Genomic DNA, 18,361 nt, shown 5'->3' with positions numbered 1-18,361 from the left:
TTGAGAAATGTAAACGTTATAGTGGTTTTTATCCAGAAAAACCGCAGCTCCCCCGTTTACTTGTATTTGTTTTCAGGCCAGTCTTGCCTGGTCCAATATGGCGGTGACGTTGACGGACGATCCAAAGCTAAGGCCATGCGGCGTCTATGTATATATGTCTATGGTTTTCACGGTCGGGAAAACTTTTAGGGCAACGTCAGCTAAAGTCAGTGACTCACAGCGGTTGGAATGAACGGTAACGGTAATCTTATATTTGTAACATTACCTATCAATATGCCAGCTAACGCCAGTGTTAGCTAGCTAGTTGTCAATTAATGAACTATGATATCTGATAGTATGATAAGTAGCTAGCTAGTTAATAGCTGTGAATGTGAATGTGATGTTCACTTAACTTAGAAAACTACCTGGCGATAGCTAAGCAGGGAATTAACGTGACTCCCCATGTTGCAGTGTTAGTAACGTTAGTTTGTGTAACGTCAGGGGCGTTTTTACATTAGGGGCACGCGGGGCAGTGCCCCACCAAAGGTGGCGCTGTGGTGCACGATTATTGTAACATCTGAACATTGTGGCATAATGTATTTTCTATTTAATACAAAATAGTGATTCAGTGGTGAAATTGGCGTGCATAAAATATAATACACTTGACTCACAATCCTTATAGTGCTGTTTTGGAGTAATTTCCTTTGTGTGTACGTGTGTGCTCGCGCTGCAGACTGCGCTCCCTCTCTGCTGTGGGGCAGCGGAGCACTCTGCCCCATCGTTGCTAGGAGAACAACGTGAGCGTGATCTGCATAAGCAGGGAAAACCTCCCGCAAATTATGTTGGACGGAGGGGCAGAAATGTTTCTGCCCCTACGAATTCTGCCTAGCAACAGGTGAGCCACCTGAGGTGACGAAAAAATAATAAACGTAACCGTTAATCGGTTGATGTGTGTCTTTTGCTAATGCTAGAGTGAGAGCACCTATTAGCGACCATTAGCGAAATATCGGTAACAACCTGTACTTAGTTATATATGAAAAAATGTCATTGTTTTCCTTCAGTGGTTATTTTTTCAGTACTTTCGCGATTTTGTTCTGTGCCGGCAAATAAGTAAGAGGTGGTCCTGCGCTAGCTTTTGGTTGCTAAGAGGACATGTATCGACCACCCCATATAAATGAAGGAACTTGACATAAATTTGCTAGCATACTGTATAAGTGTCCTATCTTGCGTATTTGAGGTTAATATGAGAAAGGGCGGTTGCTATCAGCACGTCTAGAAATTCATACATATTCACTATTGTATTCCAAGTCGCAGGACGGAACATAGCCGTTAGGAAAGCAGTTTGAAATTATGAAGCAACCTCTGCGCCATTGCATTTAATGGGTCAGGAAGAGCTAATTCTGAGCGTGTTGCTTATCTTAAAGTTGATATTGTAAATAAGGCTGTAATAATGTAACTAAATGTATATGTATGAAGCTATTTCTTTTTTTTGTTTGTTTTTTTACATTTAGACAGTTTATTATGTGTATTTTTACAGGACTTACATTTAACAATGTCCAGTTCTCTCTAATAAATATGAAGTAAATACACTACCGGTTAGGGTGGTTGATATACGCCCCTCCCCCCCTTCCGGTGGTCGATAATAGGTGCTTTCATTCTAGCTAGCTTTATTTTATTGTTCAGTTTGGAAATCTTTCTGCTCCCTTGCACTTACAGCGCAACCCATATAATAGCATAGGCCAACCGTAGACTAATTGGCTACCTTTAATTTTTGTTATGGTGACGTCATACAAAACTGCCCCACCAAATGCCATGCTAAAATCGCCACTGTGTAACGTTATGGACACGTCTTGCAAAATTACAAATTTGTTTTAGCTATTGATATCTCTTTTTAACGTTAGCTCTCCCTCAATATTTAGAACATGTGCATTTGTCCCCCTGAATTTTGTGTTTTCCTTTACATTTCCACCATAAATTAATACAGAAAAGGCACAAATTGGTGCATAAAAATTCACCAGAATGCAGGAAATGAAGTGTTTGACACTCAAAATTTCCTGGGGGAGGACCCCCACACCCCCCTGCTTAATGTGTCCCCCCCAGTGTTCAAACGAAACCTACGCCACCAGACATTTGGTTAGTGTTACATAGTTTAAATATTGTTTTCTTTTTTCACAGGGTAATGGCCCCCGGACCCCCCTACAAAAAGTGGATGCTATAATTTAATCCTTTTGTCCCACCCCCCATTCTCAAAATTAAACTACGGCCTTGTTTACATACCTGTAGCAGCCAATAATGTAATAACTACCGTTAATGTAATAACTGCCAATAACGTAATAATTTTTCCGTTCTTAATGTAATAAAAGTCGATAATGTAATAACTGACCAATAATGTAATACATTTTCTGAACCAATAACGTAATAACGTTTTGCATATAATGTAATAAGTTATTACATTATTGGCTGGTTATTACATTATTAGCTGGGTTTTTAAAAAATCATAAAAAAATGTAATAACAGGAGCCGATAATGTAATAATATACTTATATCGCTTTAAGGTTTATTTATTGGCTATAAAGTGTCACACTTCCATGACACTTACCCTTGTTTCCTCTTTCAAATAGCTGCTCAAAAACCTGACCACATGCGCACACACACACACACACCTACTCTCTCTCTAGGAATTATGACTATTTATTTGTTTGTGGTGCTTGGTTAGACTTATCTCCAGCCCTGCCTTCTACTCCTTAACCATTTGAGTATCAAATGAAGTGCGAGCACATATGTTTGCAAACACAGACAATTACTCTTATGTCATATAATATGAAATCTATACCTCTTTGAAGATGCTTTGTCCACGAATACAAAGACCACCATTTCTTTTCATGAAAAATGTCATCTTTAATTAAATGTATTTAAATAACTTTTTCAAGCAAACTGTTTCAACCACACTATTATAGCTATTCAGCACTCTCTCTCTCTATGTATATATACCAAACCTGACTCCTGAAAGGTTACATGAACATGTATTACCAAATCAGAATCCTTGCCCTATTGACATCCCTGGCTATTTGAATACAGTCATGACAAGCTCAACAAAGAGCTCAACAAAAACCGAAGCAAATTATATCTATAGTTCATTCTTTTTTATTTTTGCCATTTTCTCCAATTTTAGTTGTTATACCAATTCTCTGTGTGTATCACGGTCCTGATCGATGCGCTATCCTCTGTTGGTCTGGGGAGGGTGTAGACTACCACATGCCTCTGATACATGTAGAGTCACCAACTGCTTCTTTTCACCTGACAGTGAGGCAGAGGTGGGAGTAAGTCACACTTGTGCAAGTCACAAGCAAGTCTCAAGTCTTAACCTCCAAGTCTCAAGCAAGTCCCATGTCACTGTGTTTAGACTCAAGCAAGTCAAGTCGAGTCACTAGTAAACGTCAAGCAAGACAAGTCAAGTCATTGCTCAGGTCAAGCAAGTCACAAGTCAAGTCACCATGAAAGAAGTGCTTAAAACAAGAGAGAAAGGGGCACAATGGCAAGCCATGTCATGAGAAAACTGCACCTGTTAGTGAGTTAGTTAGTTTCTACAATTAGGGATGGGCATGGTTAGGATTTTATCAATACCAATACCACTATTGATACTGCTTATCAATACCAATACTTATCAATACTCTTATCGATACTTCCTAATTTGGAGTGCAAAATACATGTTGTTAAAAGAATTATCAGTACTACTTTTATATTAGTTTGGGCAAAAAATATTTAACAAAATAGTTCTGCTTAAAAAAATGAAACATTGTTTTCTGAGACAAAACATGATGCTGGGACCAATTGGTATAGATACTGTAAATGTAATGTGTATCAAGAGAATGTTTATTTCTTTAACCATCCTTTATTATTATGATAAAACTGAAAGATGTGTTACCAAAGTTATCTTTGTAGGTCATGTTATATACTATATTTTACAGTTTTTTTTAACATAATTTTGCATTAAGAGGTTGAAAGTTGAGCACAAGGCATAATAGTGCCAGTTTGGTTGAAGAAGTTATTTAAATACACTTGATTAAAGATTATATTTTTCATGGAAAGAAGTGTTGGTCTTTTTTATTTGAGAACACAGCATCTTCAAAGAGGTATAGATTTCATATTATACAACATAAGAGTAATTGTCTGTGTTTGCAAACATGTGTGCTCCCACTTAATTTGGTACTCAAATGGCAAAGGAGTATAAGGCAGGGCTGGAGATAAGTCTAACCATTAAGTTACACAAACAATTAATTCCTAGAGAGAGAGAGAGAGAGTAGGTGTGTGTGTGTGTGTTTTCTCAGAGTTAGGACTAAGATTCAGGGGTCAGGATTGGCCTGGTTTTTGAGCAGCTATTTGAAAGAAGCAACAGTAAGGGTAGGCCTAAGTGTTATGGAAGTCTGACACTTGATAATAAATAAAACTTATACATAGTGGTACAAGTATATTATTACATTATCGGCTCCTATTATTACATTTTTAATGATTTTTTTTAACCCAGCTAATAATGTAATAACCAGTCAATAATCTAATAACTTATTACATTATGTGCAAAACGTTATTACGTTATTGGTTCAGAAATTTTATTACATTATTGGTAAGTTATTACGTTATCGACTTTTATTACATTAAGAACTGAAAAATTATTACGTTATTGGCAGTTATTACATTAACGGTAGTTATTACATTATTGGCTGCTACAATACCCTATAGGAAAAGCAACATTTTTGTTGTTGCCCACCTAAATAATCCAAATGCCCACCTAAAGATGGCATCCTAGTAACACCTCTGTTGTAATTCCCACTTGAAAATGATGCAACAGTGAGTTTCTTGAATCAAAACAGTTGATTTGTAGTGAAATACGTGAATATGTTGTGATTTACAGCAATGCATAATTTAGACATTTTGGATAGATTTGGAAACGCTGGATACACTGCTTAGTTTTTGCTTCATACATCTATAGTAGTTCTACATATCCACCCTTAGATTTTATGAACTTGTGGTCAAGAAGTTTTTGATCCAGCCCATGTATAGTTTAACCTGCTGTATATATGCAATCTCTCAGTATTTCTTTGCAAACGAAAAAAGTGCAAATTCATTTTAGATTTTTTGTCTAGCCAATTGCATTTGTGGCACTTTATTTCTTCCAAAATTATGAATATAAACTAATCTGCGTTAGTATTCTAAATTGTACAAATAGCTTGCTTCATTTAAGCCATTTTTCAAGTCTCTGTGGTGTTCACATTTGGAGTTATAAAGCTTTAAATAGGGTACCCCCTAAATGGGCAAGGATTGGCAAGATTTGGCTTGTGTGCTAAGGTGTTAATGTCCTCCAGCTTCTCAGTGGACATGTACATGGTCTTGAATCTTGGGTCCAGAAAGGTACCCATGGTGAGCAGCTCATCTGTTGCAGGGTCAGTGTACTTGTCATTCAAGTAATCGAGAACCTTAATCTTGATCTCCTGGGTCAGTTCTGTATCGCCCTCATTCTGATTCAGAACCTCATTTAACAGATGGATGACAGGCTTCAAATAGGACATGCTCACATACGCTTCTCCTGAGAGGGCATCTGCAAAATCCTGGAGTGGCTTCAGTGCTGCTGTGACCGATTCCAAGACCTGGATGTCTTGTCAGGTAGGTACAAGGTGCCGTGTCTTTTTGTCTGCTGCCAGGACTTGTGTAATGGCCTTTTCCTGCTCCAGGACTCTTTCAACCATCTGCAGACGAGATCCCCACCTTTTCAGGGATTCCGTAATGAGCGTGTGCAGGGGCAGGCTTCGTTCATTCTGTGCACTCATCAGGGCCTTGTGCTTTTTCCAGCTGTATGAGAATGTGCTGACTATATTCTTGCACACCCCTGTGGCCTGGGAAACCCGAGTTTCGTTTTGGACACTCCTCTCAGGAAATTGGAAATAAGAAATCAAATAATTACTATAGAATCACAATACAATAGCAATCACAATCTGCTATAATTACAACAATGTAATGTACAACATGGACACTGGACATTACAAATCTAACACATGCATAGATTTACATTCAACTGTTAGTTGTGATACAAGAGCTAGGTTGCTTTATAAGACTGGTTCATTTATAGAGTAAGGTATGTTAGTTGTTAATTAAAAAGAGGGGTGATAAATTCATGTATTAAATTAATATATAAATTCATATATAATCTATTCATTATAAATAAATAAAAATGCAATTTGGGTACTGTTTGGATATTGCACACATTTACAAATCTGATGTGCTTAGATTTAGCCTACATGACTGATGTGAGATGTATTTTTTCTTTATAATAAGCATCATACACGGTAGGCTACAGTCTTGAAACTTACAGCCTGTGTCCGAAACACCCAAGGTCTGTCCACTTATTCAGCTGCAATGCTTTGATTATGTTCGATCCGCTGTCGGTTGTCATACATACTTGACGCGACACTTTTAAGCCCCAGCACAAAAGTGCATCCCTCAGCCCGGCTGCGATTATTTCCCCGGTGTGGTTGTCTGGGAAGTAAGAGGTCTGTAGGTATTTGCTTTGCAGTTTCCAGTCACCGTCAATGTAACGGATTGTGAGGCTTATGTATGGTTCTGTGGTACGGCTTGACCATAGATCTTTCTACACAGTTTGAATGGGTATCACGTCCTGCGCTATGTAATGACGTAATGTGTTATTGCACTTGTTATGTCATGGCGAGTACCGGCAGCGAATGATGACTTGATTGATTGCTGAGTGGGAGTCGCGCTTGTCTTTGGGTGCGCTCCGCGGCTAACTGTTGCATGCATTCAGGCGCATTCTTCATATTGACGGACATGCATGGTTTTCATGTGGGTAAACAGATTGCTGGTGTTTCCACCTTTGGCTAAAACAACACGGTGACACAACCTACATAATATTGTTTGTTGGTCGAGGTCGGAGATTTTGAACCCAAACCAGTTCCAAACGACAGAGGAGCCCCCCTTCTTTTTAACTAATTCGTCATCGTCCTCTTGCTCTTGATCAACATCACTTTCTGCGTGTTTGCTCATCATTGATTGTTCACTTTTGCACTTATAATATATATATATTATATGGGATATATTGTTATAGCCTATTCTTCAATCTCACGAGTTGTTCACGGTGTTTGCAAACTGCAGCTGTATATGCACGCTTGTTTGTTGCTACATGCGCACAACGAATGCATGCAACGTCCGCTCAAAAAAATAGGTCAACATATTAACATGCTTCTTTTTTTCCGTGAGAAACTCGAGAGGCAGTATGTTTTTATTAAAACAAAAAATAAATGTAGCTACTAACTACTATCACTCAATTGAAATTTTGAACAAAACAACATGAATGTCAAATTATAATTTATGAATATATAACGGTATGCACGGTATAGCAAAATCCATATTGTGGCACAACATAATACCGGTAGTCACGTTAATACAAGTATAGCGCCCACCACTACATGATAATTTATCGCATTGTGCAAAAGTATTTAGATGACGTGATGCAGGACATAACATTGTAAAACCAAAAGTAAGCCCATTAGCTGCTGACTGCCTAAACTTGTGTTTTATGAGCGAAGGAATGGGCATTACCCTAAGCTACTGAACAAAATACACGATAATCACAACTCTTTCGGGGCTTGAGAATAATGACTCTTTTGAGTTCTTCTAATCAGGTTATCTAGTTGTGCTTGCTATCAGGATGATACATTGCAATGGTTTAGCGCTCATGGGACAAATTAATCTATCATGCCAAATAACAATATCACAACATCACAACATTTTCGAGTCTTCTTTCACCAATAACGGAGTTCCTATGCGCCCTGGGAAAGAGGGGATTACTGAATCAGTTGTCTAATATCTGTGCAGAAGTATTAGGGTTGATCAATTTAATTTCCTGTCTATTGAGGCTTGGAGCAAATGCAAACATTTCACATAAAACAGTTTTTTAAATTCATTTCCTTAGTATTGGCACCAGGAGATTTAATATTTGGTATTATTATGCATGCAACATTCACTGGAAATTACCATATCATCCTAAAACAAGTATTAGATTGCAAGGAAGTGTATCAAATGTTCAAACCATATTTTCAATAGCACTGAACTACATATGTACAATGAGTATAGCACCATTGGTGTGAGAAACATCACTACCAAACTTACTGTGCCTATAAGCCCGCATTGAATACCACCATTTTGTGAATTATCAATTTAGGAAATATTGGGTAGCATTGCTTTGGAATACAGCTTGTTTCATTTATGTGAGCTAAGATAGCCAATATTGTTTCATGTAATAATTGTGATATGAATACTTTTAATGGCAGACCTAGATTTGAAAGAATGGCCTGTAGACAATGCTATGTATGTGTGAGCCACTTGGCATTTTTGTACGTTGAAAACGTGTTTTTCATCAGATATGTATTTACATCTAGCTAGCTAGCAGTACGATCTGAAACGTTAGTGCTAGCGAGACATATCTAATTAGTTTGACAGTTACTAGTCTGGCTAGTCAGACATGAGAGTTGCCACGATATAGCCCAGCGTCTCCCAACCGGTGTGCCGCGGCACTCTGGTGTGCCGTCAGGCGAGGTCAGGTGTGCCGAGTGAAAAATCCTATAAAATTTTTTTTAATGTTTCAAATGAATTAAAAAAAATTAAATGAACAAATCCCATTCACAAAAGCCTAAATAAATGTAATTAAAATACATATAGCTTAATTAAAACCCCAAAAGAACATTTAGGCCTACATGCGTGTGTGTTTGGAGGGGGGCTGCAGTGTGTTTATTTTTTAAGCTTTTGAGAGTGGTGTGCCATGAGATTCTGTAAATTTGGAAAGTGTGCCACAGAAGGAAAAAGGTTGGGAAACGCTGATATAGCCTACCAAAAACATACTGTTATTCACCCCTAACCCCATTGCTAACAGATAGCAATGACAATATGGCCCTAATGTTAACAGAACTGGCTAGTCACATGGTTTTGCTGTTGCTTTACTGGAGCCAACACATTATAATTAACTGCCTGCTTGCCACTTCAGACAGAGTCAGTGTATGAATGACTGGCTACTACTGTGCCTCAAAGCTGCCTATGTGCACTGGTTACAGCAGCGCTAGACATAACAGTCTCCTGTTGTTCTCAATGTTCATTTAGAACTTTATAACGATTTAATTATTCACACTTGGAGAAGCTGGCCTGATTTTGCAAGACAGCATTGTGTTTACCCATGTTACCCATGTCTATGGACAATTCAGTATCCAAACTTCTCATTTTGAGGTCTCATTCAAATTTAATCATAAAAAAACTTGACATGTCTCAAAATGGCTGATAGAATGAGATACCTTGCAACAGGTTATGTTTAAATTTTACACAAAAAAGTCATAATTTTTTACACCAATTTTTTAAAGGGGTATCCATAACACAGTAATGGCATAAAATGGCACAAATTAACTCCCAGGGCTGAATAAACTTTGGTCTGAAAGTTTCAGCTGAACCCCAAGACAACAACAAAGGAACTGGTGATGGAGTTGGAGGAATCAGGTACCAAAGTATCTACATCCACCATTAAGAGAATCCTACATCGCCATGGCTTGAAAGGCCGTCGCGCAAGGAAAAAGCCCCGACTCAAAGACCAGCATAAAAAAGCCAGATTGAAGTTTGCAGTCTATCACCAGGATGAAGACCTAGCCTTTTGGAGGAGGGTTCTCTGGTCAGATGAAACAAAAATTTAACTGTTTGGCCATAATGATCAGCGCTATGTATGGAGGAAAAAGAGTGAGGCTTTTAATCTGAAGAACACCATCCCAACTCTGAAACATAGGGGTGGCAGGATCATGCTGTGGGGGTGCTTTACTGGAAAAGGAACTGGTGCACTTCAGAAAATAGATGGCATCATGGGGAAGGAGGATTATCTAGAAATACTGAAGCAATCAGCTAGAAAGTTAAAAGTGGGTCTTCCCACAGGAAATTGGGCCTCATTCACCACTATCTTCCTAAGTTTTTTCTTAAATTTGTTATTGAGAAAGGTCCTAAGAAGAGTTTACGTCAGATCCATGACGTGTTCTTAAAACGCAGAATTGTTCGCAACCGTGTTCTTATAATGATGAATCCCGTTGTCTTTGTGAACTGAAAGCACGTGCCAGTTGTTCCTAATTAGCATAGGTAAACACCCCGCCAATCCCCATAAATGGGCATGAAATGCAGGGCCGTGTGCACACACAGAAATCACACACAGAAATTGAAAAGAAAAGTTGAGAGAGAAGTCAAAAATGCCCACACGAAAATCTAAAGCACCGGACTCCAAATGTAAGAAAAACTTCAGTAGTTCTGAAGTGGAGGTACTGCTGCAGGAAGTGAACAGCAAACGACCTGTCATATGTAGTAGCGTCAGTAGTGGACATAAAATAACACAAAAAAAGATGCATGGGATGCTATTACTCGTTCAGTGAACACTGTATCCGGAGGTCGCACAACTGATGAAGTAAAAAAAAGATGCTTTGATGTCAAATCTGAGGCAAAAAAAAAACTGCTGGTGGGAGTGGTCACAAGGAATTGCATGTTATGCATTCAAATGACAAAGCGCTTCTCGTCACATTAATACCGCTAATTAAATCAACCGGCAGTAAACTGCATCGGAGAAACTAGCTGTTTCAACCCGTCGCTGCACAAAACACTGCACAAAAAATTTATTGCCAGTCATTTTGGTGTCACCCCCCTCTGATGGTGTCACCCGGTGTGGTCCGCACCCCCCTAGTGACGCCTCTGAATAAGCGTTCTCTTCTTCAACAAGTCCACGTGTTTAATAAAAAGTGCTACCTAAGTGCTTAGTTTGTATTCAAAATTTAAACATTTGCTTTTGCAGTATAGACCAAACATTGCATAATTGAAACCCCCAAAAATAAAAGATCACTACAATGGTTTGATTTTTATCATTTATTTACAGATGAACTCCCACTGAGGCAACCACCATCTGAGGCGGAACCTGGCACCTTAGTGCTTTGTAAAATAATGAAAATAATTATTAAAAAATATTATAAATGATAAAAATATTATTGTAATTTAAATCCTATAATATTATACAACTATAGAATTGAAGAAAACGCAATAACCAATTATTTTGCACAAACATGTCAGCATTCAAATGTGCGTAAGTGTGCTCTTGAGTGTGCATAGATTCTGTTCTTACCTAAGAACAAATCCCAAATAAGAAAACATTGGTGAATGTCAGAATCTTTGTGAAAACTGCGTAAGTGGGTTTAAAGAAGAAAATTCTTCTTAAGAATGGTTGGTGAATTAGGCCGTTTGATTCTAAGCACACCTACAAAGTTGTAACAAAATGGCTTAAAGACAACAAAGTGAAAGTATTGTAGTGGCCATCACAAAGCCCTGACCTGAATCCCATAGAAAATTTGTGGACTGAACTGAAAAGGCATGTCCGAGCAAGGATGCCCACAAACCTGACTGAGTTACACCAGTTCTGTTAGGAAGGGTATGGGCAAAAATTCCGGCAAAGTATTGTCAGAAGCTTGTTGAAGGCTACCCCAAGTGTTTGATTCAAGTCAAGCAATTAAAATTCAATGGCACCAAATACTAACCAAGTGTATGTAAACTTTTGACCCACTGAAAATCTGATATAGTACATAAAAGCTGAAATGAATATGTCTCTTAGCTATTAATTTGAAATGACCTCTTATGGAAATAAAGTAGGTACCCTAATTGACTTAACACAGGAAATGTATGGTAACATGAAATGTGTGGAGTTGTGAAAAATTGAGTTTGAATGTCTTTAGCCTAGGTGTATGTAGAGTACATGCTGTTGTGCTCAGTGTAACAACAAACTGTTGAATACTCTGCTTGTATTCAAAAACCAGCTTAGTTAAAAGCAGCCAAGTAATCATAACATTACCTAGCTAGCTATGTGATGTGACATGTAACTGCATAGCTACCAACATTACACATCAAATTACATCCTATGTAGTTACATGTCACATCACATTATGAAGAAACCAAAATACAAATGACGATTTTTATGTCTATGTGCATGTGTCTGAAATCCAAAATGCCTCTGCTCGTATTCAAGCTAACGCTGTTAGTTAGGTCGGGCACTATTTTCAAATCAATCCAACAAGAATGCATTTAGAACATGGCTGGTTTATCTGACCACCCCATGCTCTCTCTAGTACAGTGGTATTTTGTATAGCAGATGTTTGCTTATCTGAACAGAGATAGGTTTACTTTTAAATCAATCAATTACAGAATGAATTAAACAAGACTGTAACCTTTCAAATGAGCCCTTTTGAAATGCTATTCCCAAGTAATCTAACTTCATACTGCCAGGGGGGCTCTGCGTCAAGACCCTGTTGATAGTGAGTGAATCCGTGCAGCTGAAAAGCCAGCTGGTCCCCCTACAAACTCCGCATTGTTTTATAAAATGTATTTATAATTATAGCAGATTGGAGAAAAATGTTCTAAGCAGTGACGGAAGTATTTTAAGAGTTTGAAAAAGCCAGAATGAAGTTTACAATTTCACATTGGATAATTTTCCATTGATTAATACGTTCAGGATGTGAACAACACACTTGCAGATGCAAGCTACAATAAGATGCTGCTGCTGCCGTAGGTACAGTCTCTCTTGCAAAGCTTCTAACAGTGTGTTCACACAGCGAGCAACTCTACTAGGCTGAGGGAGGGGCAGGAGCTTCCCGTTGTATCCTCTTAGCGGTCTTGTGCAACTGCATATTATTGAAGAGAAGTAACAGCGTCATCAAAGACTTATATTTGCCATACAGCCATTATGTCAGGACATAAATATTTGTTATTGTTATCTTAGCCATATATCTTTCTATATCTCTCTCACTAGTTAGCCACCTAGCTAGCAACCTCTCTATCCCTCTCACTAGCTGGCTAGCAATCTCTCCATATGTCTCGCACTAGTTAGATGCCTAGCCAGCGATCTCTCTATCTCCCTCACTAGCAAGCTAGCAAGCAAGTTGAGACTGCCGTCCAAGTGTCATTTTCAGACGCTTATCCCTGTACTCTTTTTTTAAAAACGAGCAGAACAATGATTCGCTGTTGATGGGTGATGCACGCGAAAAGTTAAACTGTGGGCAACGTTTTTCGGGCAATTTTGGTGGCTTGGTCACCCAGTTGCTTGTGTTGCTGGGTGTTCACAGCTCCATAGAGAATGAATGGACTTGTGGCAATTTGGTTGACAAGTTGTTGCTGTGTGAACACACCTTTACGGACAAATTCCCTGGCAATAGGTGGATGATGTTCGTCGCAGCAAGGTTAGCAACAGCACAGCACGTTCAACCTGAACTAATATCAGCTTTCAGTTTCAAAATGTGCAATTTAGAGAGTTTTTAGGACATCTTGGAAAACAAGCTTCACTGCTTTTATTTATCTACAAAATTTTTTTGCAGTACCCACAAAAGGTTAGGGGTAGATTTTTTAAATAATAATATAATTTTGATGCTGGCTCATGTGAATTTGTGAGATAAACAATACAGTTGCATTTTTATATACATTTTGTCTACTATGAATAAGTCTTCACATATTTCCTCAGTTTTGATACATAGTCTTGATAGCACACGTGCCATTCAAATAATACCATAAGCCATCTGCTGTGTGATGCTACAAAATGTGTAAGGCTTTGTTTAAGAGTAATACACCCAGGTGAATACTGCCTTTATAGAAGCTTTGAAAAAAGGCTTAAAAGTTGCAAAAGTGGATTGTGGATGCCCTTGAGTATTTAACCCGAGTTGAATACCCCTGGATATACTCCTTCCATCTAAACAGATTCCCTGAATCTACTATACAATGTTGCTATGTTATTTTTATTTATTTATGCAAGTAAAATGAAAACTACAGAGTGATAGCGTAATCAAGAGGCCGATTTTACAAAGTTGGGAACTTGCTAATATTTTGGTTAATGAATAGCCAACCACTTGCACTGTAGAATACGATTTACATTATTGAATAGATCGACCTTTTCTTTTTATCATAAGACCACATTAGCAGCTACGTGTTGTCAGAAAAACAAAAAAGCAACTAAAGAGGTTTGTTTTGTTTTTTTTTAAGTTTTTTTTTTTTGTTAAGCATTAATAAGCAGTATCTTTTTTAACTTTTGTAATGGTAGTTCAGCCAGTCTAATAAAAATATCAGCAGTCCCTCCTCTCATGCACAGATTTCTCAGTCTGTAAATCTGTGTTTTTATAATTTTGTCCTTGCCGTCATGGCCTTAATACACAATGCAAATTTTATTTTAGTAATTGGTTGAGCAACCTCTCTGATATATACAACGCATTAATTGGTAGGCCAATTTGGAGTCATTCTTTTAGGCCACATAGTAGATTTTAAGCTTATCAGTTAATCATTGTTAAATGATTTATTGGCACCAATGATCGATTAAAATAATTGCACAAAATTGTAATCGACAATACTGATGGACTTCTTCTGTAAAAAGGGGAAAATGGCTGATGATAGACCAAAACTAAGACCAACCCAGGCCAGTCATGTAGCAGGCAGAAAGCATGGTCAGGTTGTGGCAGTTAGGACCGGTGTTGAAATGACCACTGACTAGCATGTCATCATGTACCAGCTACTGTTGAAATCTCATGCTTTGGAGGAGAACACATGCTCGAGGTTGCAGAAATCATTGCTGAAAAAATTAGGATTCCACACTGGGGAGTAAATTGTGGTGAAAGCATTAAAAAAATGTTAATTAAGTGTTGGTACCGTCTTAAGGAACAAATTAAGAAATGCCTCAAAGCCCCACCTCCCGCTTATGTCAGGCCCCGCCCCTCTCAGCCCTGCCCCCTTACTTCAGGCCCCTCCCCTCCCAGCCCTGCTTCCTTATGTCAGATCCTGCTCCCTTACTTCTGGCACTGCTTCTCCCAGCCCTGCCCCCAAGTGCCAGATCCTGTCTCCTTCACCTCATTTGTTGGCTGGCCTCGCTACGAATCCTGAGTACTTCTTGGCCCTTGAGCTCCAACTCCTTGGTGAGTGTGCTTATGGTCTCATTGAGAGAGTGGATCTCATGATCCAGGTTGGTTATACGGTTCCTCCTGCTGCTCAGCTCCTCCTGCAGCTCCACAATCTGTCCCGTAAGATCCCTCTCCTGTGTGAAAAAAAAGAGATAGGGGTAAAGGGAGGGAGGAATTTATGATAGTATGAATGTCTCTGCACAGCCTGTCGTAATGACAAGTTGTGGTTATGATTAATCATTGGCATTGGTAGCACTGAAAGGCTTGTATGTTTTTCCTCAAAGACATCTTCAAGATGCATGTTCAAGATTTTCATTCCCCTGGTGGTATAAACCATGCACCTTTCCAGCAATTGTGGCTAGCCTTGCTAAATTCCACACAATAGTTCATATGCATCTACAGTGCCCTCCAAATGTATTTGCAATTTGTTACTTTTGCTATATATTTAAGGCATTTGGATTTGAGAGAAAAAGATGAATATGAGACAAAAGTACAGTCAGTCAGCTTGTATTTCATGGTATTTACATGCATAGATGTATTACCATTTTACAGTAAGCTGTTTTTGTGTTGAGCCCCATTTTCAGATATACAAAAATGATTGACAGTGGCATGACGCTTATAGTTTTTGAAATGTACTGTTGTGTTCAACTACCGAATTTAAAAGGTCATATATAAAAATGTTTTCCTTCTCTGAATGTTAAACATGACAGAATTATGTATAATTTCATGTTTATTGATCAGAACAGGCTTGCCTTTGGTTAAACATGATGTTAACATGTTTGCACCACTGCAAAAGCAGCACAGGAGTGACTTCCTCACTCTTTCAGTATGTATGTTTGCATAAAGTATGTTTGTAAAGTAGAGGAATCATTTATATTTTAATGTTAATAATGATCAGATCAGGTTAGTCAGTTAGCTTTGGTGCCATTTTTAGTTCTGTTGAACGTGATGTCAATACGCTTGTCAAAGACACTACAAGTGAATATGAACATAGCCTATAAAAATGGCAGGTTTAATACTTCACTTTTGTTCACCAAAAACTTTATACTGCTGCATTACACTTTGTAGTTACTGGAGAAAGCGGCCTATGTGAACTGTATTAATTTCATATAAAATAGGTTGCAATCTCGTTTTGTTTTGGAGGGACACTGCTGTATAAATAAAAGTAGGAGTATTGGTTTTTATTATTGTCTGCCATAGTTTGATTGAGGAAGGATGTGATGATTGCTGCACAAAGCAACATAGCCTATTAATCAGAAGAAGCTGTAGCCAGCTAGCTTCAGTGTCATTTTTCCTTGTTAAATGTCACTGTGGCAAACAAGCCTGCCACAGGCCACCGAAGTGGCTTTCCAAGGGGCCCTCCAGCACAGAGACACAGGGAGATGATGTTCAAACAGTCCACGTTTATTTACGAGGGTGGCAAGATGGTACAGCCAAAGATCAGATGTTAACACTGTCATGACCGAGAGGCTCCCCTTTGTGTGGGTGGGCATGCAGCTCTGCAACAAACAGTACAGGAGCACAAACTTATTTGAAAATATCAAAGGCTATATATCATGGATATTACTAGTCTGTATAGGCTACACCGTCAGCGTGTTCTCCAAGACAGAATTATTGAATGGGGAACTAAAATTTGACAAGGGCAACAATTTACACAATGATCACATGGGATCTGATTGTGTGTACCCAAATTGTCACTCCTAAATAGACTCATCAGTAGAGCAGCATTGCTTATCCCTCTGTGTAGATCTCACCGACCAGATTTCTACTTGCAAAAACTTGCAAAAAACAACTAAAAAAAAGACTTGAAACTGCAAAAACATGAAAGTGCTAAATCCTGACCTCGGAAAAAGATTGTAGCATGCAAAAACTTAAACACGCAACCAAAATTTACACGCGTAATATTTTGCACTGAATTTATTAATTCAAATGTGTTGTGTTGAAACAGTTGAATTCATATTTCTGCATATAGTTACTACTGCTACTGCTTTTATTACTGCACACTACTATAAAATTGATTGAGAATCGCATATGAGACCAAGATGACATGCTAAATAGTAATAATACGAAATTGCAGTTGTAAAAAGCTATTTATTATTTTTGGCTGGTAAAAAATGTGTCTGGCCTGTAAATTTTTTCATCTACCAGCCACCTTGACAGGTAAGCCAAAAAGTTAATTTTGGACCCTGTGCACTTGCTATCTGGGGGTTCAGGCCTAGTGTTCAGGCTCTTTTTGCCCTGTCTTCTTGTCTTGCTAATCTGTAAGCAGTTTTCTGTAAAAAATACAAATAAAATTTTATTGAATAGAACTGAATAATTGGTGGAAACAAATACCTGCATACACTAGCCCTTCAGGACCAGAATTGCCGACCCCTGCTTTAGATAGTACTACTACTGAAAGAGTCCCCCCATTAGAAATAATTGGGGATCTGAACTGATTTCACCTTTAAGTTTCATGAAAACAATCTGATACTAAAGCTTAGCTTCATACATAGAAATAGACCTTGCTTCCCTGTTTACCAGAAAGAAATTCATTGAATCCACTTTTCTTTCCACTGATCCACTGTCATTGGGCCTCATTCACGTAACGTGTACGATCACAGTTGATCGTAAACTGTCTGTAAGAATGCTGCCAAGAACATTTCGGCGTTCATCATTTATTTCTTATCTGTATTTGCTCATGGCTGTTTCCTTATGCTAATCACATGAACAGGATTGCACATAAAATTTACAAACAGTCAGCATTCATCATCTCATACACCTGCAATACGCACAAAAAAGGTCTGCACATGTGTCATGAATTCCATATTGGTTTTTCGCAGGAAGAATAGTTATAGTTATAGTTATAATTTAAAGTTATAATTTAAAGGAGTAACATGGTGGTTTTCACACTTTCTCGGTTTTATGTGCTATTTGCACAAGAGGCATTGAAGAAACATGATGAGTAAAGTGTTAAATATGTCCGTTCTTTATTTTTGGAGAAATATGCGTTTTAAATTTATCGTCCTATTTTCAACCGGTTGAGAATGTTATCAACTTAGTGCGTCACAAGTACAGTAACCACTCCCCTTTCCACGCCCCGTAAAGAAATCTGACTGGACACACTGTCCTGATAGTGTGCTGTGAAGTTTAGGTAGACAACAAGGCTGAATCCTTCTGACATAATTTACGCTCAGATCGCCTAGTTTCACTCACTGTGGCCAAGCGGAATCGATAACGTTTGAGAAAATACATAACTTTAAAAGGTTTAATTCAATCTTCTACTGGGACTTTTGCCGTTCATTGAGGGTGTGAAAGAAAATTTCGGTGCCGCTGACTATAATCGAATGTTTTTCAGATTTACCGTTCGATTGAGCAAGTACCATTCAAAGTACATTTTTATTAGGGATGAG

General features: G+C 38.3%; 1 protein-coding gene across 6 annotated transcripts in view; it reads right to left on the bottom strand.

Annotated features, from left to right (window-relative positions):
• Nucleotides 1-18,361, bottom strand: part of LOC118229507 (protein FAM184A-like) — a 142,389-nt gene that overhangs the window by 15,467 nt on the left and 108,561 nt on the right. For all 6 annotated transcript variants that reach the window (XM_035421500.1, XM_035421539.1, XM_035421518.1 and 3 more), the window contains exon 13: nt 14,919-15,103. In XM_035421500.1, coding sequence (XP_035277391.1) covers nt 14,919-15,103 — 185 coding nt within the window. The remainder of the gene's footprint in view (nt 1-14,918; nt 15,104-18,361) is intronic.

This window comes from Anguilla anguilla, chromosome 1, assembly GCF_013347855.1.
Source record: "Anguilla anguilla isolate fAngAng1 chromosome 1, fAngAng1.pri, whole genome shotgun sequence".
Lineage (NCBI taxonomy): Eukaryota > Metazoa > Chordata > Actinopteri > Anguilliformes > Anguillidae > Anguilla > Anguilla anguilla.
This window is presented reverse-complemented; position numbering and strand designations above follow the sequence as displayed.